The 27865-nt window shown below is 42.3% G+C and overlaps 1 protein-coding gene across 1 annotated transcript; it reads left to right on the top strand.

Annotated features, from left to right (window-relative positions):
* Positions 1-255: 255 nt before the first annotated feature.
* LOC142483135 (complement C4-like) lies at positions 256-27425 on the top strand. Its single transcript, XM_075583196.1, has 6 exons — positions 256-355; positions 22014-22103; positions 26069-26155; positions 26254-26337; positions 26804-26936; positions 27140-27425. The coding sequence occupies exons 3-6, from the start codon at positions 26149-26151 to the stop codon at positions 27279-27281; spliced, it is 366 nt and encodes a 121-aa protein (XP_075439311.1). The 5' UTR covers positions 256-355; positions 22014-22103; positions 26069-26148; the 3' UTR covers positions 27282-27425.
* Positions 27426-27865: the final 440 nt, after the last annotated feature.

Genomic DNA, 27865 nt, shown 5'->3' with positions numbered 1-27865 from the left:
TTTGTAATTTTGAATAACTGAAGCCCCCCCCTTTTCTCACTCTACATTTTCCTTCTCTCCCCCCCTCTCTGTCCTCTCCTCCCCTCCGTCTCTCCCCCCTCTCTGTCTCACCTCCCTCTCTCCCTCCCCTCCCCCTCTCTGTCTCTCCTCCCTCCCTCTCTCCCCCCCCTCTCTGTCTCTCCTCCCTCTCTCCCTCCCCTCCCCCTCTCTGTCTCTCCTCCCTCTCTCTCCTTCCCCCCCCTCCCCCTCAGGTTTCCTGACTCCCGGGAGTGCGTTTTTTTTGACGCGGTGCAGCACGTTAAGATCTCGCTCCTGCAGCCGGCGTCCGCCACCGTATACGATTTCTACGAGCCAGGTAACGACGCCGTCTCATCCCCAGGAAAACACCCCCTTTAATTCCGGGTCACTGCCCCAACATCTGATACCTCCCCAATATTAATAATAATAATACACCTCTCCCCTTTAATTCAGGGTCACTGCCCCAACATCTGATACCTCCCCTATATTAATAATAATAATAATAATACACCTCTCCCCTTTAATTCCGGGTCACTGCCCCAACATCTGATACCTCCCCTATATTAATAATAATAATAATACACCTCTCCCCTTTAATTCCGGGTCACTGCCCCAACATCTGATACCTCCCCAATATTAATAATAATAATACACCTCTCCCCTTTAATTCCGGGTCACTGCCCCAACATCTGATACCTCCCCAATATTAATAATAATAATAATAATACACCTCTCCCCTTTAATTCCGGGTCACTGCCCCAACATCTGATACCTCCCCCAATATTAATAATAATAATAATAATACTACACCTCTCCCCTTTAATTCCGGGTCACTGCCCCAACATCTGATACCTCCCCAATATTAATAATAATAATAATACACCTCTCCCCTTTAATTCCGGGTCACTGCCCCAACATCTGATACCTCCCCAATATTAATAATAATAATAATAATAATAATACACCTCTCCCCTTTAATTCCGGGTCACTGCCCCCAACATCTGATACCTCCCCAATATTAATAATAATAATAATAATACACCTCTCCCCTTTAATTCCGGGTCACTGCCCCCAACATCTGATACCTCCCCTATATTAATAATAATAATAATAATACTACACCTCTCCCCCTTTAATTCCGGGTCACTGCCCCCAAAATTAACATCTGATACCTCCCCTATATTAATAATAATAATAATACACCTCTCCCCTTTAATTCCGGGGTCACTGCCCCAACATCTGATACCTCCCCAATATTAATAATAATAATAATACACCTCTCCCCTTTAATTCCGGGTCACTGCCCCAACATCTGATACCTCCCCTATATTAATAATAATAATAATACACCTCTCCCCTTTAATTCCGGGTCACTGCCCCAACATCTGATACCTCCCCAATATTCATAATAATAATACACCTCTCCCCTTTAATTCAGGGTCACTGCCCCAACATCTGATACCTCCCCAATATTAATAATAATAATACACCTCTCCCCTTTAATTCCGGGTCACTGCCCCAACATCTGATACCTCCCCAGTATTAATAATAATAATACACCTCTCCCCTTTAATTCAGGGTCACTGCCCCAACATCTGATACCTCCCCAATATTAATAATAATAATACACCTCTCCCCTTTAATTCCGGGTCACTGCCCCAACATCTGATACCTCCCCTATATTAATAATAATAATAATACACCTCTCCCCTTTAATTCCGGGTCACTGCCCCAACATCTGATACCTCCCCTATATTAATAATAATAATAATACACCTCTCCCCTTTAATTCCGGGTCACTGCCCCAACATCTGATACCTCCCCAATATTCATAATAATAATACACCTCTCCCCTTTAATTCAGGGTCACTGCCCCAACATCTGATACCTCCCCAATATTAATAATAATAATACACCTCTCCCCTTTAATTCCGGGTCACTGCCCCAACATCTGATACCTCCCCAGTATTAATAATAATAATAATATACCTCTCCCCTTTAATTCAGGGTCACTGCCCCAACATCTGATACCTCCCCAATATTAATAATAATAATACACCTCTCCCCTTTAATTCCGGGTCACTGCCCCAACATCTGATACCTCCCCTATATTAATAATAATAATAATACACCTCTCCCCTTTAATTCCGGGTCACTGCCCCAACATCTGATACCTCCCCTATATTAATAATAATAATAATACACCTCTCCCCTTTAATTCCGGGTCACTGCCCCAACATCTGATACCTCCCCTATATTAATAATAATAATAATACACCTCTCCCCTTTAATTCCGGGTCACTGCCCCAACATCTGATACCTCCCCAATATTAATAATAATAATACACCTCTCCCCTTTAATTCCGGGTCACTGCCCCAACATCTGATACCTCCCCTATATTAATAATAATAATAATACACCTCTCCCCTTTAATTCAGGGTCACTGCCCCAACATCTGATACCTCCCCAATATTAATAATAATAATAATACACCTCTCCCCTTTAATTCAGGGTCACTGCCCCCAACATCTGATACCTCCCCTATATTAATAATAATAATACACCTCTCCCCTTTAATTCAGGGTCACTGCCCCCAACATCTGATACCTCCCCTATATTAATAATAATAATAATACGCCTCTCCCCTTTAATTCCGGGTCACTGCCCCAACATCTGATACCTCCCCTATATTAATAATAATAATAATACACCTCTCCCCTTTAATTCAGGGTCACTGCCCCAACATCTGATACCTCCCCAATATTAATAATAATAATAATACACCTCTCCCCTTTAATTCAGGGTCACTGCCCCCAACATCTGATACCTCCCCTATATTAATAATAATAATACACCTCTCCCCTTTAATTCAGGGTCACTGCCCCCAACATCTGATACCTCCCCTATATTAATAATAATAATAATACGCCTCTCCCCTTTAATTCCGGGTCACTGCCCCAACATCTGATACCTCCCCTATATTAATAATAATAATAATACGCCTCTCCCCTTTAATTCCGGGTCACTGCCCCAACATCTGATTCCTCCCCTATAATAATAATAATAATAATACACCTCTCCCCTTTAATTCAGGGTCACTGCCCCAACATCTGATACCTCCCCAATATTAATAATAATAATAATACACCTCTCCCCTTTAATTCAGGGTCACTGCCCCCAACATCTGATACCTCCCCTATATTAATAATAATAATACACCTCTCCCCTTTAATTCAGGGTCACTGCCCCCAACATCTGATACCTCCCCTATATTAATAATAATAATAATACGCCTCTCCCCTTTAATTCCGGGTCACTGCCCCAACATCTGATACCTCCCCTATATTAATAATAATACACCTCTCCCCTTTAATTCCGGGTCAATGCCCCAACATCTGATACCTCCCCAATATTCATAATAATAATAATAATACACCTCTCCCCTTTAATTCCTGGTCACTGCCCCCAACATCTGATACCTCCCCTATATTAATAATAATAATAATACACCTCTCCCCTTTAATTCCGGGTCAATGCCCCAACATCTGATACCTCCCCAATATTAATAATAATAATAATACGACTCTCCCCTTTAATTCCGGGTCAATGCCCCAACATCTGATACCTCCCCTATATTAATAATAATAATACACCTCTCCCCTTTAATTCCGGGTCACTGACCCCAACATCTGATACCTCCCCAATATTAATAATAATAATAATACGACTCTCCCCTTTAATTCCGGGTCAATGCCCCAACATCTGATTCCTCCCCAATATTAATAATAATAATACACCTCTCCCCTTTAATTCCGGGTCACTGCCCCCAACATCTGATACCTCCCCAATATTAATAATAATAATACACCTCTCCCCTTTAATTCCGGGTCACTGCCCCAACATCTGATACCTCCCCTATATTAATAATAATAATAATACGCCTCTCCCCTTTAATTCCGGGTCACTGCCCCAACATCTGATACCTCCCCTATATTAATAATAATACACCTCTCCCCTTTAATTCCGGGTCAATGCCCCAACATCTGATACCTCCCCAATATTCATAATAATAATAATAATAATAATACACCTCTCCCCTTTAATTCCTGGTCACTGCCCCCAACATCTGATACCTCCCCTATATTAATAATAATAATAATACACCTCTCCCCTTTAATTCCGGGTCAATGCCCCAACATCTGATACCTCCCCAATATTAATAATAATAATAATACGACTCTCCCCTTTAATTCCGGGTCAATGCCCCAACATCTGATACCTCCCCTATATTAATAATAATAATACACCTCTCCCCTTTAATTCCGGGTCACTGACCCCAACATCTGATACCTCCCCAATATTAATAATAATAATAATACGACTCTCCCCTTTAATTCCGGGTCAATGCCCCAACATCTGATTCCTCCCCAATATTAATAATAATAATACACCTCTCCCCTTTAATTCCGGGTCACTGCCCCCAACATCTGATACCTCCCCAATATTAATAATAATAATACACCTCTCCCCTTTAATTCCGGGTCAATGCCCCAACATCTGATACCTCCCCAATATTAATAATAATAATAATAATAATAATACACCTCTCCCCTTTAATTCCGGGTCAATGCCCCCAACATCTGATACCTCCCCTATATTAATAATAATAATAATAATAATAATACACCTCTCCCCTTTAATTCCGGGTCAATGCCCCAACATCTAATATCTCCCCTATATTCATAATAATAATACACCTCTCCCCTTTAATTCCGGGTCACTGCCCCCAACATCTGATACCTCCCCAATATTAATAATAATAATACACCTCTCCCCTTTAATTCCGGGTCAATGCCCCCAACATCTGATACCTCCCCTATATTAATAATAATAATAATAATAATAATACACCTCTCCCCTTTAATTCAGGGTCACTGCTCCAACATCTGATACCTCCCCAATATTAATAATAATAATAATACACCTCTCCCCTTTAATTCAGGGTCAATGCCCCCAACATCTGATACCTCCCCTATATTAATAATAATAATACACCTCTCCCCTTTAATTCCGGGTCAATGCCCCCAACATCTGATACCTCCCCTATATTAATAATAATAATAATAATAATACACCTCTCCCCTTTAATTCCGGGTCAATGCCCCCAACATCTGATACCTCCCCTATATTAATAATAATAATACACCTCTCCCCTTTAATTCCGGGTCAATGCCCCAACATCTGATACCTCCCCTATATTAATAATAATAATACACCTCTCCCTTTTAATTCCGGGTCAATGCCCCAACATCTGATACCTCCCCAATATTAATAATAATAATACCCCTCTCCCCTTTAATTCAGGGTCACTGCCCCCAACATCTGATACCTCCCCAATATTAATATTAATAATACACCTCTCCCCTTTAATTCAAGATCAATGCCCCCAACATCTGATACCTCCCCTATATTAATAATAATAATAATAATAATAATACACCTCTCCCCTTTAATTCAGGGTCACTGCCCCAACATCTGATACCTCCCCAATATTAATAATAATAATAATACACCTCTCCCCTTTAATTCAGGGTCAATGCCCCAACATCTAATACCTCCCCAGTATTAATAATAATAATAATACACCTCTCCCCTTTAATTCCGGGTCACTGCCCCCAACATCTGATACCTCCCCAATATTAATAATAATAATACACCTCTCCCCTTTAATTCAGGGTCAATGCCCCAACATCTGATACCTCCCCTATATTAATAATAATAATAATACACCTCTCCCCTTTAATTCAGGATCAATTCCCCCAACATCTGATACCTCCCCAATATTAATAATAATAATACACCTTTCCCCTTTAATTCAGGGTCACTGCCCCAACATCTGATACCTCCCCAATAATAATAATAATACACCTCTCCCCTTTAATTCCGGGTCACTGCCCCCAACATCTGATATCTCCCCAATATTAATAATAATAATACACCTCTCCCCTTTAATTCAGGGTCACTGCCCCAACATCTGATACCTCCCCAATATTAATAATAATAATAATAATACACCTCTCCCCTTTAATTCAGGGTCACTGCCCCAACATCTGATACCTCCCCAATATTAATAATAATAATAATACACCTCTCCCCTTTAATTCTGGGTCACTGCCCCAACATCTGATATCTCCCCTATATTAATAATAATAATAATACACCTCTCCCCTTTAATTCAGGGTCAATGCCCCAACATCTGATACCTCCCCTATATCAATAATAATAATAATACACCTTTCCCCTTTAATTCAGGGTCACTGCCCCAACATCTGATACCTCCCCAATATTAATAATAATAATAATACACCTCTCCCCTTTAATTCAGGGTCAATGCCCCAACATCTGATACCTCCCCAATATTAATAATAATAATAATACACCTCTCCCCTTTAATTCAGGGTCAATGCTCCAACATCTAATACCTCCCCAGTATTAATAATAATAATAATACACCTCTCCCCTTTAATTCCGGGTCACTGCCCCCAACATCTGATACCTCCCCAATATTAATAATAATAATACACCTCTCCCCTTTAATTCAGGGTCAATGCCCCAACATCTAATACCTCCCCAGTATTAATAATAATAATAATACACCTCTCCCCTTTAATTCCGGGTCACTGCCCCCAACATCTGATACCTCCCCAATATTAATAATAATAATACACCTCTCCCCTTTAATTCAGGGTCAATGCCCCAACATCTGATACCTCCCCTATATTAATAATAATAATAATAATACACCTCTCCCCTTTAATTCAGGATCAATTCCCCCAACATCTGATACCTCCCCAATATTAATAATAATAATAATAATACACCTCTCCCCTTTAATTCAGGGTCACTGCCCCCAACATCTGATACCTCCCCAATATTAATAATAATAATACACCTCTCCCCTTTAATTCAGGGTCACTGCCCCAACATCTGATACCTCCCCAATATTAATAATAATAATAATACACCTCTCCCCTTTAATTCAGGGTCACTGCCCCAACATCTGATACCTCCCCTATATTCATAATAATAATAATACACCTCTCCGCTTTAATTCCGGGTCAATGCCCCAACATCTGATACCTCCCCAATATTAATAATAATAATACACCTCTCCCCTTTAATTCAGGGTCAATGCCCCAACATCTGATACCTCCCCAATATTAATAATAATAATAATACACCTCTCCCCTTTAATTCAGGGTCAATGCCCCAACATCTAATACCTCCCCAGTATTAATAATAATAATACACCTCTCCCCTTTAATTCCGGGTCACTGCCCCCAACATCTGATACCTCCCCAATATTAATAATAATAATACACCTCTCCCCTTTAATTCAGGGTCAATGCCCCAATATCTGATACCTCCCCAATATTAATAATAATAATACACCTCTCCCCTTTAATTCAGGGTCACTGCCCCCAACATCTGATACCTCCCCTATATTAATAATAATAATAATACACCTCTCCCCTTTAATTCAGGGTCACTGCCCCAACATCTGATACCTCCCCAGTATTAATAATAATAATAATACACCTCTCCCCTTTAATTCAGGGTCAATGCCCCAATATCTGATACCTCCCCTATATTAATAATAATAATAATACACCTCTCCCCTTTAATTCAGGGTCACTGCCCCAACATCTGATACCTCCCCAGTATTAATAATAATAATAATACACCTCTCCCCTTTAATTCCGGGTCAATGCCCCCAACATCTGATACCTCCCCAATATTAATAATAATAATACACCTCTCCCCTATAATTCCGGGTCAATGCCCCCAACATCTGATACCTCCCCAATATTAATAATAATACACCTCTCCCCTTTAATTCAGGGTCAATGCCCCAACATCTGATACCTCCCCTATATTAATAATAATAATAATACACCTCTCCCCTTTAATTCCGGGTCACTGCCCCAACATCTGATACCTCCCCAGTATTAATAATAATAATAATACACCTCTCCCCTTTAATTCCGGGTCAATGCCCCCAACATCTGATACCTCCCCAATATTAATAATAATAATACACCTCTCCCCTTTAATTCAGGGTCACTGCCCCCAACATCTGATACCTCCCCAATATTAATAATAATAATACACCTCACCCCTTTTTATTCCGGGTCAATGCCCCCAAGATCTGATACCTCCCCTATATTAATAATAATAATAATACACCTCTCCCCTTTAATTCCGGGTCACTGCCCCCAACATCTGATACCTCCCCTATATTAATAATAATAATACACCTCTCCCCTTTAATTCAGGGTCACTGCCCCCAACATCTGATACCTTCCCTATATTAATAATAATAATAATACACCTCTCCGCTTTAATTCCGGGTCACTGCCCCCAACATCTGATACCTCCCCTATATTAATAATAATAATACACCTCTCCCCTTTAATTCAGGGTCAATGCCCCAACATCTGAAACCTCCCCAATAATAATAATACACCTCTCCCCTTTAATTCAGGGTCACTGCCCCAACATCTGATACCTCCCCAATATTAATAATAATAATAATAATACACCTCTCCCCTTTAATTCAGGGTCAATGCCCCAACATCTAATACCTCCCCAGTATTAATAATAATAATAATACACCTTTCCCCTTTAATTCCGGGTCACTGCCCCCAACATCTGATACCTCCCCAATATTAATAATAATAATACACCTCTCCCCTTTAATTCAGGGTCAATGCCCCAACATCTGATACCTCCCCAGTATTAATAATAATAATAATACACCTCTCCCCTTTAATTCCGGGTCAATGCCCCCAACATCTGATACCTCCCCAATATTAATAATAATAATACACCTCTCCCCTTTAATTCCGGGTCAATGCCCCAACATCTGATACCTCCCCAATATTAATAATAATAATACACCTCTCCCCTTTAATTCAGGGTCACTGCCCCCAACATCTGATATCTCCCCTATATTAATAATAATAATACACCTCTCCCCTTTAATTCAGGGTCACTGCCCCCAACATCTGATACCTCCCCTATATTAATAATAATAATAATACACCTCTCCCCTTTAATTCAGGATCAATGCCCCCAACATCTGATACCTCCCCTATATTAATAATAATAATAATAATAATACACCTCTCCCCTTTAATTCCGGGTCAATGCCCCATCATCTGATACCTCCCCAATATTAATAATAATAATACCCCTCTCCCCTTTAATTCCGGGTCAATGCCCCAACATCTGATACCTCCCCAATATTAATAATAATAATACACATCTCCCCTTTAATTCAGGATCAATTCCCCAACATCTGATACCTCCCCAATATTAATAATAATAATACACCTCTCCCCTTTAATTCAGGGTCAATGCCCCAACATCTGATTCCTCCCCTATATTAATAATAATAATAATACACCTCTCCCCTTTAATTCAGGGTCAATGCCCCAACATCTGATACCTCCCCTATATTAATAATAATAATAATACACCTCTCCCCTTTAATTCAGGATCAATTCCCCCAACATCTGATACCTCCCCAATATTCATAATAATAATACACCTCTCCCCTTTAATTCCGGGTCAATGCCCCATCATCTGATACCTCCCCTATATTAATAATAATAATAATAATAATAATACACCTCTCCCCTTTAATTCCGGGTCAATGCCCCCAACATCTGATACCTCCCCAATATTAATAATAATAATACACCTCTCCCCTTTAATTCCGGGTCAATGCCCCCAACATCTGATACCTCCCCAATATTAATAATAATAATACACCTCTCCCCTTTAATTCCGGGTCAATGCCCCCAACATCTGATACCTCCCCAATATTAATAATAATAATACACCTCTCCCCTTTAATTCCGGGTCAATGCCCCAACATCTGATACCTCCCCTATATTAATAATAATAATACACCTCTCCCCTTTAATTCCGGGTCACTGACCCAACATCTGATACCTCCCCAATATTAATAATAATAATACACCTCTCCCCTTTAATTCAGGGTCAATGCCCCAACATCTGATACCTCCCCAATATTAATAATAATAATACACCTCTCCCCTTTAATTCAGGGTCAATGCCCCAACATCTGATACCTCCCCAATATTAATAATAATAATACACCTCTCCCCTTTAATTCAGGGTCAATGCCCCCAACATCTGATACCTCCCCTATATTAATAATAATAATAATACAACTCTCCCCTTTAATTCAGGGTCAATGCCCCAACATCTGATACCTCCCCAATATTAATAATAATAATACACCTCTCCCCTTTAATTCAGGGTCAATGCCCCCAACATTTGATACCTCCCCAATATTAATAATAATAATAATAATAATACACCTCTCCCCTTTAATTCCGGGTCACTGCCCCAACATCTGATACCTCCCCTATATTAATAATAATAATACACCTCTCCCCTTTAATTCAGGGTCAATGCCCCCAACATCTGATACCTCCCCAATATTAATAATAATAATACACCTCTCCCCTTTAATTCAGGGTCACTGCCCCCAACATCTGATACCTCCCCAATATTAATAATAATAATACACCTCTCCCCTTTAATTCAGGGTCAATGCCCCCAACATCTGATAGCTCCCCAATATTAATAATAATAATAATACACCTCTCCCCTTTAATTCAGGGTCACTGCCCCCAACATCTGATACCTCCCCAATATTAATAATAATAATACACCTCTGCCCTTTAATTCAGGGTCAATGCCCCCAACATCTGATAGCTCCCCAATATTAATAATAATAATAATACACCTCTCCCCTTTAATTCCGGGTCAATGCCCCCAACATCTGATACCTCCCCTATATTAATAATAATACACCTCTCCCCTTTAATTCAGGGTCAATGCCCCCAACATCTGTTACCTCCCCTATATTAATAATAATACACCTCTCCCCTTTAATTCAGGGTCAATGCCCCAACATCTGATACCTCCCCAATATTAATAATAATAATAATAATAATACACCTCTCCCCTTTAATTCAGGGTCAATGCCCCAACATCTGATACCTCCCCAATATTAATAATAATAATACACCTCTCCCCTTTAATTCAGGGTCACTGCCCCCAACATCTGATATCTCCCCTATATTCATAATAATAATACACCTCTCCCCTTTAATTCAGGATCAATGCCCCCAACATCTGATACCTCCCCAATATTAATAATAATAATACACCTCTCCCCTTTAATTCCGGGTCAATGCCCCAAACATCTGATACCTCCCCTATATTCATAATAATAATAATACACCTCTCCCCTTTAATTCAGGGTCAGTGCCCCCAACATCGGATACCTCCCCTATATTAATAATAATAATACCCCTCTCCCCTTTAATTCCTGGTCAATGCCCCAACATCTGATACCTCCCCTATATTCATAATAATAATAATAATACACCTCTCCCCTTTAATTCAGGATCAATGCCCCAACATCTGATACCTCCCCTATATTCATAATAATAATAATAATACACCTCTCCCCTTTAATTCAGGATCAATGCCCCAACATCTGATACCTCCCCTATATTCATAATAATAATACACCTCTCCCCTTTAATTCAGGGTCACTGCCCCAACATCTGATACCTCCCCAGTATTAATAATAATAATAATACACCTCTCCCCTTTAATTCAGGGTCAATGCCCCAACATCTGATACCTCCCCTATATTAATAATAATAATAATACACCTCTCCCCTTTAATTCAGGGTCACTGCCCCAACATCTGATACCTCCCCAGTATTAATAATAATAATAATACACCTCTCCCCTTTAATTCCGGGTCAATGCCCCCAACATCTGATACCTCCCCAATATTAATAATAATAATACACCTCTCCCCTTTAATTCCGGGTCAATGCCCCCAACATCTGATACCTCCCCAATATTAATAATAATACACCTCTCCCCTTTAATTCAGGGTCAATGCCCCAACATCTGATACCTCCCCTATATTAATAATAATAATAATACACCTCTCCCCTTTAATTCCGGGTCACTGCCCCAACATCTGATACCTCCCCAGTATTAATAATAATAATAATACACCTCTCCCCTTTAATTCCGGGTCAATGCCCCCAACATCTGATACCTCCCCAATATTAATAATAATATTACACCTCTCCCCTTTAATTCAGGGTCACTGCCCCCAACATCTGATACCTCCCCAATATTAATAATAATAATACACCTCACCCCTTTAATTCCGGGTCAATGCCCCCAACATCTGATACCTCCCCTATATTAATAATAATAATAATAATACACCTCTCCCCTTTAATTCCGGGTCACTGCCCCCAACATCTGATACCTCCCCTATATTAATAATAATAATACACCTCTCCCCTTTAATTCAGGGTCACTGCCCCCAACATCTGATACCTCCCCTATATTAATAATAATAATAATACACCTCTCCGCTTTAATTCCGGGTCACTGCCCCCAACATCTGATACCTCCCCTATATTAATAATAATAATACACCTCTCCCCTTTAATTCAGGGTCAATGCCCCAACATCTGATACCTCCCCAATAATAATAATACACCTCTCCCCTTTAATTCAGGGTCACTGCCCCAACATCTGATACCTCCCCAATATTAATAATAATAATAATAATACACCTCTCCCCTTTAATTCAGGGTCAATGCCCCAACATCTAATACCTCCCCAGTATTAATAATAATAATAATACACCTCTCCCCTTTAATTCCGGGTCACTGCCCCCAACATCTGATACCTCCCCAATATTAATAATAATAATACACCTCTCCCCTTTAATTCAGGGTCAATGCCCCAACATCTGATACCTCCCCAGTATTAATAATAATAATAATACACCTCTCCCCTTTAATTCCGGGTCAATGCCCCCAACATCTGATACCTCCCCAATATTAATAATAATAATACACCTCTCCCCTTTAATTCCGGGTCAATGCCCCAACATCTGATACCTCCCCAATATTAATAATAATAATACACCTCTCCCCTTTAATTCAGGGTCACTGCCCCCAACATCTGATACCTCCCCTATATTAATAATAATAATACACCTCTCCCCTTTAATTCAGGGTCACTGCCCCCAACATCTGATACCTCCCCTATATTAATAATAATAATAATACACCTCTCCCCTTTAATTCAGGATCAATGCCCCCAACATCTGATACCTCCCCTATATTAATAATAATAATAATAATAATAATACACCTCTCCCCTTTAATTCCGGGTCAATGCCCCATCATCTGATACCTCCCCAATATTAATAATAATAATACCCCTCTCCCCTTTAATTCCGGGTCAATGCCCCAACATCTGATACCTCCCCAATATTAATAATAATAATACACATCTCCCCTTTAATTCAGGATCAATTCCCCAACATCTGATACCTCCCCAATATTAATAATAATAATACACCTCTCCCCTTTAATTCAGAGTCAATGCCCCAACATCTGATTCCTCCCCTATATTAATAATAATAATAATACACCTCTCCCCTTTAATTCAGGGTCAATGCCCCAACATCTGATACCTCCCCTATATTAATAATAATAATAATACACCTCTCCCCTTTAATTCAGGATCAATTCCCCCAACATCTGATACCTCCCCAATATTCATAATAATAATACACCTCTCCCCTTTAATTCCGGGTCAATGCCCCATCATCTGATACCTCCCCTATATTAATAATAATAATAATAATAATACACCTCTCCCCTTTAATTCCGGGTCAATGCCCCCAACATCTGATACCTCCCCAATATTAATAATAATAATACACCTCTCCCCTTTAATTCCGGGTCAATGCCCCCAACATCTGATACCTCCCCAATATTAATAATAATAATACACCTCTCCCCTTTAATTCAGGATCAATGCCCCCAACATCTGATACCTCCCCTATATTAATAATAATAATAATAATAATACACCTCTCCCCTTTAATTCCGGGTCAATGCCCCCAACATCTGATACCTCCCCAATATTAATATAAATAATACACCTCTCCCCTTTAATTCCGGGTCAATGCCCCCAACATCTGATACCTCCCCAATATTAATAATAATAATACACCTCTCCCCTTTAATTCCGGGTCAATGCCCCCAACATCTGATACCTCCCCAATATTAATAATAATAATACACCTCTCCCCTTTAATTCCGGGTCAATGCCCCAACATCTGATACCTCCCCTATATTAATAATAATAATACACCTCTCCCCTTTAATTCCGGGTCACTGACCCAACATCTGATACCTCCCCAATATTAATAATAATAATACACCTCTCCCCTTTAATTCAGGGTCAATGCCCCAACATCTGATACCTCCCCAATATTAATAATAATAATACACCTCTCCCCTTTAATTCAGGGTCAATGCCCCAACATCTGATACCTCCCCAATATTAATAATAATAATACACCTCTCCCCTTTAATTCAGGGTCAATGCCCCCAACATCTGATACCTCCCCTATATTAATAATAATAATAATACACCTCTCCCCTTTAATTCAGGGTCAATGCCCCAACATCTGATACCTCCCCAATATTAATAATAATAATACACCTCTCCCCTTTAATTCAGGGTCAATGCCCCCAACATCTGATACCTCCCCAATATTAATAATAATAATAATACACCTCTCCCCTTTAATTCCGGGTCACTGCCCCAACATCTGATACCTCCCCTATATTAATAATAATAATACACCTCTCCCCTTTAATTCAGGGTCAATGCCCCCAACATCTGATACCTCCCCAATATTAATAATAATAATACACCTCTCCCCTTTAATTCAGGGTCACTGCCCCCAACATCTGATACCTCCCCAATATTAATAATAATAATACACCTCTCCCCTTTAATTCAGGGTCAATGCCCCCAACATCTGATAGCTCCCCAATATTAATAATAATAATAATACACCTCTCCCCTTTAATTCAGGGTCACTGCCCCCAACATCTGATACCTCCCCAATATTAATAATAATAATACACCTCTCCCCTTTAATTCAGGGTCAATGCCCCCAACATCTGATAGCTCCCCAATATTAATAATAATAATAATACACCTCTCCCCTTTAATTCCGGGTCAATGCCCCCAACATCTGATACCTCCCCTATATTAATAATAATACACCTCTCCCCTTTAATTCAGGGTCAATGCCCCCAACATCTGTTACCTCCCCTATATTAATAATAATACACCTCTCCCCTTTAATTCAGGGTCAATGCCCCAACATCTGATACCTCCCCAATATTAATAATAATAATAATAATAATACACCTCTCCCCTTTAATTCAGGGTCAATGCCCCAACATCTGATACCTCCCCAATATTAATAATAATAATACACCTCTCCCCTTTAATTCAGGGTCACTGCCCCCAACATCTGATATCTCCCCTATATTCATAATAATAATACACCTCTCCCCTTTAATTCAGGATCAATGCCCCCAACATCTGATACCTCCCCAATATTAATAATAATAATACACCTCTCCCCTTTAATTCCGGGTCAATGCCCCAAACATCTGATACCTCCCCTATATTCATAATAATAATAATACACCTCTCCCCTTTAATTCAGGGTCAGTGCCCCCAACATCGGATACCTCCCCTATATTAATAATAATAATACCCCTCTCCCCTTTAATTCCTGGTCAATGCCCCAACATCTGATACCTCCCCTATATTCATAATAATAATAATAATACACCTCTCCCCTTTAATTCAGGATCAATGCCCCAACATCTGATACCTCCCCTATATTCATAATAATAATAATAATACACCTCTCCCCTTTAATTCAGGATCAATGCCCCAACATCTGATACCTCCCCTATATTCATAATAATAATACACCTCTCCCCTTTAATTCAGGGTCACTGCCCCAACATCTGATACCTCCCCAGTATTAATAATAATAATAATACACCTCTCCCCTTTAATTCAGGGTCAATGCCCCAACATCTGATACCTCCCCTATATTAATAATAATAATAATACACCTCTCCCCTTTAATTCAGGGTCACTGCCCCAACATCTGATACCTCCCCAGTATTAATAATAATAATAATACACCTCTCCCCTTTAATTCCGGGTCAATGCCCCCAACATCTGATACCTCCCCAATATTAATAATAATAATACACCTCTCCCCTTTAATTCCGGGTCAATGCCCCCAACATCTGATACCTCCCCAATATTAATAATAATACACCTCTCCCCTTTAATTCAGGGTCAATGCCCCAACATCTGATACCTCCCCTATATTAATAATAATAATAATACACCTCTCCCCTTTAATTCCGGGTCACTGCCCCAACATCTGATACCTCCCCAGTATTAATAATAATAATAATACACCTCTCCCCTTTAATTCCGGGTCAATGCCCCCAACATCTGATACCTCCCCAATATTAATAATAATATTACACCTCTCCCCTTTAATTCAGGGTCACTGCCCCCAACATCTGATACCTCCCCAATATTAATAATAATAATACACCTCACCCCTTTAATTCCGGGTCAATGCCCCCAACATCTGATACCTCCCCTATATTAATAATAATAATAATAATACACCTCTCCCCTTTAATTCCGGGTCACTGCCCCCAACATCTGATACCTCCCCTATATTAATAATAATAATACACCTCTCCCCTTTAATTCAGGGTCACTGCCCCCAACATCTGATACCTCCCCTATATTAATAATAATAATAATACACCTCTCCGCTTTAATTCCGGGTCACTGCCCCCAACATCTGATACCTCCCCTATATTAATAATAATAATACACCTCTCCCCTTTAATTCAGGGTCAATGCCCCAACATCTGATACCTCCCCAATAATAATAATACACCTCTCCCCTTTAATTCAGGGTCACTGCCCCAACATCTGATACCTCCCCAATATTAATAATAATAATAATAATACACCTCTCCCCTTTAATTCAGGGTCAATGCCCCAACATCTAATACCTCCCCAGTATTAATAATAATAATAATACACCTCTCCCCTTTAATTCCGGGTCACTGCCCCCAACATCTGATACCTCCCCAATATTAATAATAATAATACACCTCTCCCCTTTAATTCAGGGTCAATGCCCCAACATCTGATACCTCCCCAGTATTAATAATAATAATAATACACCTCTCCCCTTTAATTCCGGGTCAATGCCCCCAACATCTGATACCTCCCCAATATTAATAATAATAATACACCTCTCCCCTTTAATTCCGGGTCAATGCCCCAACATCTGATACCTCCCCAATATTAATAATAATAATACACCTCTCCCCTTTAATTCAGGGTCACTGCCCCCAACATCTGATACCTCCCCTATATTAATAATAATAATACACCTCTCCCCTTTAATTCAGGGTCACTGCCCCCAACATCTGATACCTCCCCTATATTAATAATAATAATAATACACCTCTCCCCTTTAATTCAGGATCAATGCCCCCAACATCTGATACCTCCCCTATATTAATAATAATAATAATAATAATAATACACCTCTCCCCTTTAATTCCGGGTCAATGCCCCATCATCTGATACCTCCCCAATATTAATAATAATAATACCCCTCTCCCCTTTAATTCCGGGTCAATGCCCCAACATCTGATACCTCCCCAATATTAATAATAATAATACACATCTCCCCTTTAATTCAGGATCAATTCCCCAACATCTGATACCTCCCCAATATTAATAATAATAATACACCTCTCCCCTTTAATTCAGAGTCAATGCCCCAACATCTGATTCCTCCCCTATATTAATAATAATAATAATACACCTCTCCCCTTTAATTCAGGGTCAATGCCCCAACATCTGATACCTCCCCTATATTAATAATAATAATAATACACCTCTCCCCTTTAATTCAGGATCAATTCCCCCAACATCTGATACCTCCCCAATATTCATAATAATAATACACCTCTCCCCTTTAATTCCGGGTCAATGCCCCATCATCTGATACCTCCCCTATATTAATAATAATAATAATAATAATACACCTCTCCCCTTTAATTCCGGGTCAATGCCCCCAACATCTGATACCTCCCCAATATTAATAATAATAATACACCTCTCCCCTTTAATTCCGGGTCAATGCCCCCAACATCTGATACCTCCCCAATATTAATAATAATAATACACCTCTCCCCTTTAATTCAGGATCAATGCCCCCAACATCTGATACCTCCCCTATATTAATAATAATAATAATAATAATACACCTCTCCCCTTTAATTCCGGGTCAATGCCCCCAACATCTGATACCTCCCCAATATTAATATAAATAATACACCTCTCCCCTTTAATTCCGGGTCAATGCCCCCAACATCTGATACCTCCCCAATATTAATAATAATAATACACCTCTCCCCTTTAATTCCGGGTCAATGCCCCCAACATCTGATACCTCCCCAATATTAATAATAATAATACACCTCTCCCCTTTAATTCCGGGTCAATGCCCCAACATCTGATACCTCCCCTATATTAATAATAATAATACACCTCTCCCCTTTAATTCCGGGTCACTGACCCAACATCTGATACCTCCCCAATATTAATAATAATAATACACCTCTCCCCTTTAATTCAGGGTCAATGCCCCAACATCTGATACCTCCCCAATATTAATAATAATAATACACCTCTCCCCTTTAATTCAGGGTCAATGCCCCAACATCTGATACCTCCCCAATATTAATAATAATAATACACCTCTCCCCTTTAATTCAGGGTCAATGCCCCCAACATCTGATACCTCCCCTATATTAATAATAATAATAATACACCTCTCCCCTTTAATTCAGGGTCAATGCCCCAACATCTGATACCTCCCCAATATTAATAATAATAATACACCTCTCCCCTTTAATTCAGGGTCAATGCCCCCAACATCTGATACCTCCCCAATATTAATAATAATAATAATACACCTCTCCCCTTTAATTCCGGGTCACTGCCCCAACATCTGATACCTCCCCTATATTAATAATAATAATACACCTCTCCCCTTTAATTCAGGGTCAATGCCCCCAACATCTGATACCTCCCCAATATTAATAATAATAATACACCTCTCCCCTTTAATTCAGGGTCACTGCCCCCAACATCTGATACCTCCCCAATATTAATAATAATAATACACCTCTCCCCTTTAATTCAGGGTCAATGCCCCCAACATCTGATAGCTCCCCAATATTAATAATAATAATAATACACCTCTCCCCTTTAATTCAGGGTCACTGCCCCCAACATCTGATACCTCCCCCATATTAATAATAATAATACACCTCTCCCCTTTAATTCAGGGTCACTGCCCCCAACATCTGATAGCTCCCCAATATTAATAATAATAATAATAATACACCTCTCCCCTTTAATTCCGGGTCAATGCCCCCAACATCTGATACCTCCCCTATATTAATAATAATACACCTCTCCCCTTTAATTCAGGGTCAATGCCCCCAACATCTGATACCTCCCCTATATTAATAATAATACACCTCTCCCCTTTAATTCAGGGTCAATGCCCCAACATCTGATACCTCCCCAATATTAATAATAATAATAATAATAATACACCTCTCCCCTTTAATTCAGGGTCAATGCCCCAACATCTGATACCTCCCCAATATTAATAATAATAATACACCTCTCCCCTTTAATTCAGGGTCACTGCCCCCAACATCTGATATCTCCCCTATATTCATAATAATAATACACCTCTCCCCTTTAATTCAGGGTCAATGCCCCAACATCTGATATCTCCCCAATATTAATAATAATAATAATACACCTCTCCCCTTTAATTCCGGGTCAATGCCCCCAACATCTGATTCCTCCCCTATATTAATAATAATAATACACCTCTCCCCTTTAATTCAGGATCAATGCCCCCAACATCTGATACCTCCCCAATATTAATAATAATAATACACCTCTCCCCTTTAATTCCGGGTCAATGCCCCAAACATCTGATACCTCCCCTATATTCATAATAATAATAATACACCTCTCCCCTTTAATTCAGGGTCAGTGCCCCCAACATCGGATACCTCCCCTATATTAATAATAATAATACCCCTCTCCCCTTTAATTCCTGGTCAATGCCCCAACATCTGATACCTCCCCTATATTCATAATAATAATAATACACCTCTCCCCTTTAATTCAGGATCAATGCCCCAACATCTGATACCTCCCCTATATTCATAATAATAATAATAATACACCTCTCCCCTTTAATTCAGGATCAATGCCCCAACATCTGATACCTCCCCTATATTCATAATAATAATACACCTCTCCCCTTTAATTCACGGTCAATTCCCCCAACATCTGATACCTCCCCAATATTAATAATAATAATAATACGCCTCTCCCCTTTAATTCAGGGTCAATTCCCCCAACATCTTATACCTCCCCAATATTAATAATAATAATAATAATACGCCTCTCCCCTTTAATTCAGGGTCAATTCCCCCAACATCTGATACCTCCCCTATATTAATAATAATAATAATACACCTCTCCCCTTTAATTCAGGGTCAATGCCCCCAACATCTGATACCTCCCCTATATTAATAATAATACACCTCTCCCCTTTAATTCAGGGTCAATTCCCCCAACATCTGATACCTCCCCAATATTCATAATAATAATACACCTCTCCCCTTTACGTGTTACCCTTCGAGCACTTTAACATCTCCCGTGTGCCCTTATTACTCAGCCCCAGCCTGCGCCCTTCTCCTGTAATAGTGAAGATGTTTTGTCCGTATGACCATAATAAATATTATGTATTTAGCGTAGGTAAAGAAATGCGTGGGGGTCTTCAAAAACACGAAGACCACGAGCTTCGTGAACCTCCCCTTGCCAGCAGAAATATGTTTAAGTGCATCAGGGGTCTTCTTAAAATACACTATGTTTTCAATCCCCATTCCAGTTGCATAACTCCTGTGCGATACCCCTCATGCGTTTCGCATCACCATGTTGCTTCACCAGAGGGGACAGTGTGAAAAATCCTTTTTTTTTTTTTTTTACCACCGTGCAACTGTAAGAAAAGAGTCATTTAGTTGCATGACTTCAGCCTACTAACCCAGTCAAGGTTAAAAAAAAAAAAAAGGGCGTACATAAAGTGCAACGCGTTTCGCATCGCAACCACTGACGAAGCACCGTGGCGATGCGGAACGCGTGAGCCGTGCTGCACTGGAGTTATCCACTTTATGCAAGCCTTGCTTTCTCTACCAACATGCCATTGTAATACGGATTGAATCCGTTGTGTATTTTAAAGTTGACCAATGATACGCTGGAACGCATTTCTCATTGCTGCTGGCCTTTGGTGTGGGTACCTGCCTGACGGGGTTAGCAGGTGTAACTCGTGGAACTAAATGCCTCCATTGTTAAAAGGGCTTCTAATCAAGGTGTTAACGTTCACTAATACCCCATGTGGGGGGGGAGCGCCGGGGCTTGTGTATTTCCCCCCCTTTTAATAACATTATACACCTCCCCTTTCATTAAATGACACACCTTCACTGTAACTAATACTTCCCCTTTAATAATGACACAACCTCCCCTTTAATTCCTCAATCACACCCCTATGTAATTACTTCCCCTTTAAATATAACACCACACCCCCTTTCATTCGGGATTTTATGCCTCCCGCATGCTCACGCTATAAACCTCCCCTTTAATTGAACTGCACATGCTCAGTGTTGCCCAAGACCTCCCCTTTAATGCCGGGATAAAACCCCTCCGTGTATATATATATATTTATATTCCCCCCAGTTCACGCCTACAGTGCCCGCCCCTTTAATCCCCCTTAAAGGGGCGGCGCGTTAACCGCTTGTCTCCCCCGCAGAGAGGCGATGCACGGTGTTCTACGGTGCCCCATCCAAGCCAAACTTCATCAGCACCCTGTGCTCGGGGGATGTGTGCCAGTGTGCGGAGGGTGAGTACCCCCAGAAAACCGAGAGGGAGCGCAGTCTCTGCGCCTCTCTGTGTATACAGGTGAGAGGGAGCGCAGTCTCTGCACCTCTGTGTATACAGGTGAGAGAGAGCGCAGTCTCTGCGCCTCTCTGTGTATACAGGTGAGAGAGATCAGTCTCTGCGCCTCTCTGTTTATACAGGTGAGAGGGAGCGCAGTCTCTGCACCTCTCTGTGTATACAGGTGAGAGGGAGCGCAGTCTCTGCGCCTCTCTGTGTATACAGGTGAGAGGGAGCGCAGTCTCTGCGCCTCTCTGTGTATACAGGTGAGAGGGAGCGCAGTCTCTGCACTTCTCTGTGTATACAGGTGAGAGGGATCAGTCTCTGCACCTCTCTGTGTATACAGGTGAGAGGGAGCGCAGTCTCTGCGCCTCTCTGTGTATACAGGTGAGAGAGAGCGCAGTCTCTGCGCCTCTCTGTGTATACAGGTGGGAGAGAGCTCCGTCTCTGCACCTCTCTGTGTATACAGGTGAGAGATAGCTCAGTCTCTGCACCTCTCTGTGTATACAGGTGAGAGGGAGCGCAGTCTCTGCACCTCTCTGTGTATACAGGTGAGAGATAGCTCAGTCTCTGCACCTCTCTGTGTATACAGGTGAGAGGGATCAGTCTCTGCACCTCTCTGTGTATACAGGTGAGAGGGAGCGCAGTCTCTGCGCCTCTCTGTGTATACAGGTGAGAGAGAGCGCAGTCTCTGCGCCTCTCTGTGTATACAGGTGGGAGACAGCACAGTCTCTGCACCTCTCTGTGTATACAGGTGAGAGAGAGCTCCGTCTCTGCGCCTCTCTGTGTATACAGGTGGGAGAGAGCTCCGTCTCTGCACCTCTCTGTGTATACAGGTGAGAGAGAGCTCCGTCTCTGCGCCTCTCTGTGTATACAGGTGAGAGATAGCTCAGTCTCTGCACCTCTCTGTGTATACAGGTGAGATAGCTCAGTCTCTGCACCTCTCTGTGTATACAGGTGAGAGAGCGCAGTCTCTGCACCTCTCTGTGTATATAGGTGAGAGAGAGCGCAGTCTCTGCGCCTCTCTGTGTATACAGGTGAGATAGCACAGTCTCTGCACCTCTCTGTGTATACAGGTGAGAGATAGCTCAGTCTCTGCACCTCTCTGTGTATACAGGTGAGAGAGCGCAGTCTCTGCACCTCTCTGTGTATACAGGTGAGAGAGCGCAGTCTCTGCACCTCTCTGTGTATACAGGTGAGATAGCACAGTCTCTGCACCTCTCTGTGTATACAGGTGAGAGAGCGCAGTCTCTGCGCCTCTCTGTGTATACAGGTGAGATAGCACAGTCTCTGCGCCTCTCTGTGTATACAGGTGAGAGAGCGCAGTCTCTGCGCCTCTCTGTGTATACAGGTGAGAGATAGCACAGTCTTTGCGCCTCTCTGTGTATACAGGTGAGAGAGCGCAGTCTCTGCACCTCTCTGTGTATACAGGTGAGAGATAGCACAGTCTCTGCGCCTCTCTGTGTATACAGGTGAGAGAGCGCAGTCTCTGCACCTCTCTGTGTATACAGGTGAGAGATAGCACAGTCTCTGCGCCTCTCTGTGTATACAGGTGAGAGAGCGCCGTCTCTGCACCTCTCTGTGTATACAGGTCAGAGAGAGCTCCGTCTCTGCGCCTCTGTGTATACAGGTGAGAGAGCGCAGTCTCTGCACCTCTCTGTGTATACAGGTGAGAGTGCACAGTCTCTGCGCCTCTCTGTGTATACAGGTGAGAGAGCGCTGTCTCTGCGCCTCTCTGTGTATACAGGTGAGAGAGCGCTGTCTCTGCGCCTCTCTGTGTATACAGGTGAGAGAGCGCAGTCTCTGCACCTCTCTGTGTATACAGGTGAGAGATAGCTCAGTCTCTGCACCTCTCTGTGTATACAGGTGAGAGAGCGCAGTCTCTGCACCTCTCTGTGTATATAGGTGAGAGAGAGCGCAGTCTCTGCGCCTCTCTGTGTATACAGGTGAGATAGCTCAGTCTCTGCGCCTCTCTGTGTATACAGGTGAGATAGCACAGTCTCTGCACCTCTCTGTGTATACAGGTGAGAGAGCTCAGTCTCTGCACCTCTCTGTGTATACAGGTGAGAGACAACGCAGTCTCTGCGCCTCTCTGTGTATACAGGTGAGAGAGAACGCCGTCTCTGCACCTCTCTGTGTATACAGGTGAGAGACAGCACAGTGTCTGCGCCTCTCTGTGTATACAGGTGACAGGGAGCGCAGTCTCTGCGCCTCTCTGTGTATACAGGTGAGAGAGCGCAGTCTCTGCACCTCTGTGCATACAGGTGAGAGAACGCAGTCTCTGCACCTCTCTGTGTATACAGGTGAGAGACAGCACAGTGTCTGTGCCTCTCTGTGTATACAGGTGAGAGAGCGCAGTCTCTGCACCTCTGTGCATACAGGTGAGAGAACGCAGTCTCTGCTCCTCTCTGTGTATACAGGTGAGTGATAACGCAGTCTCTGCGCCTCTCTGTGTATACAGGTGAGAGACAGCACAGTCTCTGCGCCTCTCTGTGTATACAGGTGAGTGATAGCTCAGTCTCTGCGCCTCTCTGTGTATACAGGTGAGAGGGAGTGCAGTCTCTGCGCCTCTCTGTGTATACAGGTGAGAGAGCGCAGTCTCTGCTCCTCTCTGTGTATACAGGTGAGAGAGCGCAGTCTCTGCACCTCTCTGTGTATACAGGTGAGAGAGATCGCAGTCTCTGCGCCTCTCTGTGTATACAGGTGAGAGAGCGCAGTCTCTGCGCCTCTCTGTGTATACAGGTGAGAGAGCGCAGTCTCTGCACCTCTCTGTGTATACAGGTGAGAGAGCGCAGTCTCTGCGCCTCTCTGTGTATACAGGTGAGAGAGCGCAGTCTCTGCACCTCTCTGTGTATACAGGTGAGAGATAGCTCCGTCTCTGCGCCTCTCTGTGTATACAGGTGAGAGAGCGCAGTCTCTGCGCCTCTCTGTGTATACAGGTGAGAGAGCGCAGTCTCTGCGCCTCTCTGTGTATACAGGTGAGAGAGCGCAGTCTCTGCACCTCTCTGTGTATACAGGTGAGAGGGAGCGCAGTCTCTGCGCCTCTCTGTGTATACAGGTGAGAGAGCGCAGTCTCTGCACCTCTCTGTGTATACAGGTGAGAGACAGCTCAGTCTCTGCACCTCTCTGTGTATACAGGTGAGAGACAGCACAGTCTCTGCACCTCTCTGTGTATACAGGTGAGAGATAGCTCAGTCACTGCGCCTCTCTGTGTATACAGGTGAGAGAGATCTCCATCTCTGCACCTCTCTGTGTATACAGGTGAGAGCGCAGTCTCTGCACCTCTCTGTGTATACAGGTGAGAGAGAGCTCCGTCTCTGCGCCTCTCTGTGTATACAGGTGAGAGGGAGCGCAGTCTCTGCACCTTTCTGTGTATACAGGTGAGAGGAAGCGCAGTCTCTGCACCTCTCTGTGTATACAGGTGAGAGAGCGCAGTTTCTGCGCCTCTCTGTGTATACAGGTGAGAGATAGCACAGTCTCTGCGCCTCTCTGTGTATACAGGTGAGAGGGAGCGCAGTCTCTGCGCCTCTGTGTATACAGGTGAGAGATAGCGCAGTCTCTGCGCCTCTCTGTGTATACAGGTGAGAGAGCGCAGTCTCTGCGCCTCTCTGTGTATACAGGTGAGAGAGCGCAGTCTCTGCGCCTCTCTGTGTATACAGGTGAGAGAGCGCAGTCTCTGCACCTCTCTGTATATACAGGTGAGAGAGAGCTCCATCTCTGCGCCTCTCTGTGTATACAGGTGAGAGCGCAGTCTCTGCACCTCTCTGTGTATACAGGTGAGAGAGAGCTCCGTCTCTGCGCCTCTGTGTATACAGGTGAGAGAGCGCAGTCTCTGGACCTCTGTGTATACAGGTGAGAGATAGCTCAGTCTCTGCAGCTCTCTGTGTATACAGGTGATAGATAGCTCCGTCTCTGCTTCTTCATATACAGGTCCGTGTCCCCAGAGGCAGCGCTCCCTTGAGATTGAAGGGAATAAGCGTCAGAACTTCGCCTGTTACCACCCGAGAGTGATGTTTGGTGAGAGAGGGGAGGGTGGAGCGGTGGGGAGGGAGACACACGGAGAGGAAGAGAGTGTGAGTAGGTGACGGTCTATCCCTGTCTCTCTGTGACTGCAGGGTATCGCGTGGAGGTGAAGGCGATGAAAGAGCAAGATGCGTTTGTTACCTACGAATGTCGTATTGCTGAAGTTCTGCAGAGAAGTACGTTTTAAATCTAGAACGTCAGTAGCTTGTTGTGTGATCTAGAACACTCATATAGTGGTGGATTTGTCTAGGAAGTGTATATGATGCTGTATTATCTAGAGTGACTGTATGATGTGTAAATATTTACACATTAGGTGGACTTCTGATCATGTATGATCTAGAACATTCATTTTATGAGAGGTTATCTCTGGAGACTCCTTATCGTTTTATCCTTTTACAGTGGTGTTTGCGTTGACAGGAATGTTAATTTAGCTCTAGAATGATCTTGGACATGTACAGTACATGATGATTATCCAGAATGTTTCCCGGGATAGAATAAAATATTGAATAAATATGAATATTCTAGAATTTCCATATGACCATATAATCCACAATTGTTTCTTGATCACCTTGCTTAATCTAGAACGCCCTAACCCCCCTTTGCCGGCCCCTCTCTTCCTCCTCTTCACCCGTCTTCCTCCAGATGCCGATGAGAACATTAAATCCGGAGACACGCGGTCCTTCTTCCTGCGCAAGTCGTGCAAGACGCGCCTGAGCCTTGGGAAGGAGTATCTGGTCATGGGGCAGGACGGGCAGACCAAGGATGAATCTGGGCAGTAAGACCGGGGGGGGAGGGGGGGCGCAAAAAAAAATGGGGTTCTGGGAAATGCTTTATCTCCTTTCTATCAGCACTTTATTATCTTCTCATTCTCTCTCTCTCTAGGTCTCCCTTCTACTGTCTGTCTATTGTTAACGTTTTTAAACCCCTCTCTCTCTCTCGTGCCGCCTCACCTTGTCTCCCGTCTTCTCTTCATCTCAGGATGAGATATCTCCTACAAGACAATTTTTGGATAGAGGAGCTGACGAGCCCCCAGCAGTGCTCTGCCACTCGCTTCCGGAACATGTGCCTGGACATCAGTACGTTTATGGACAATTACAGACAGAATGGCTGCATGGTGTGACCCGCTGGACTCCCCTGCCCGTTTCATTACAAACCCTAAACAGCCCATCCGTAATGACAAGCTGCTTTCATCTTATACCCCCCGCCCCCAATATTCTCCAATCAGCTGCTTACAACATCAATAAATATATTGTGTAACCTAGAACCGATTGTTCTGCTGTTGTGCAGTCTAGATCATTATTTCTATTTGCTCGTTTGAAACTTTATAGATCCCCGTTTCTGGGTGTAGCAGGAGACACAGCTATTTTGCCACTTCACGTTGATGCCAACACTTGATCTCAGGAGTTTCCTCCGGGCGTTCAGTTCCCCTCCATTTTTACAGCTCCGTGTTTTTCGCAGTGAAACTTTGAACATTGAGTAGTGCTGGCCGCGCATGCGCAGAAGCGTCCGTCGTCGTGTGCGCATGCGCTGAAGTGCACTGCAACTGAGCTGAGTGAATACTGTTCCAAGCGCGTGTGCAGCAGCGGCTATTGCCGCATGCGCAGAAGTATTAGGCGCTAATCACGCATGCGCAACTAAGGACAGTGGGTTCTACGCATGCGCAGATGTGGCCGATACGCAGAGACGGACATACTCAAAAATGGA

This window comes from Ascaphus truei, unplaced genomic scaffold, assembly GCF_040206685.1.
Source record: "Ascaphus truei isolate aAscTru1 unplaced genomic scaffold, aAscTru1.hap1 HAP1_SCAFFOLD_2984, whole genome shotgun sequence".
Lineage (NCBI taxonomy): Eukaryota > Metazoa > Chordata > Amphibia > Anura > Ascaphidae > Ascaphus > Ascaphus truei.
Note: the sequence above shows the minus strand (reverse complement) of the source record. Positions and strands in the feature narration are given on the sequence as shown.

Coding starts and splice junctions, on each gene's coding strand:
- LOC142483135 (XM_075583196.1), top strand. Junction 26,338..26,803: donor TGCTGAAGTTCTGCAGAGAA/GTACGTTTTAAA, acceptor GTCTTCCTCCAG/ATGCCGATGAGAACATTAAA. Junction 26,937..27,139: donor ACCAAGGATGAATCTGGGCA/GTAAGACCGGGG, acceptor TCTTCATCTCAG/GATGAGATATCTCCTACAAG.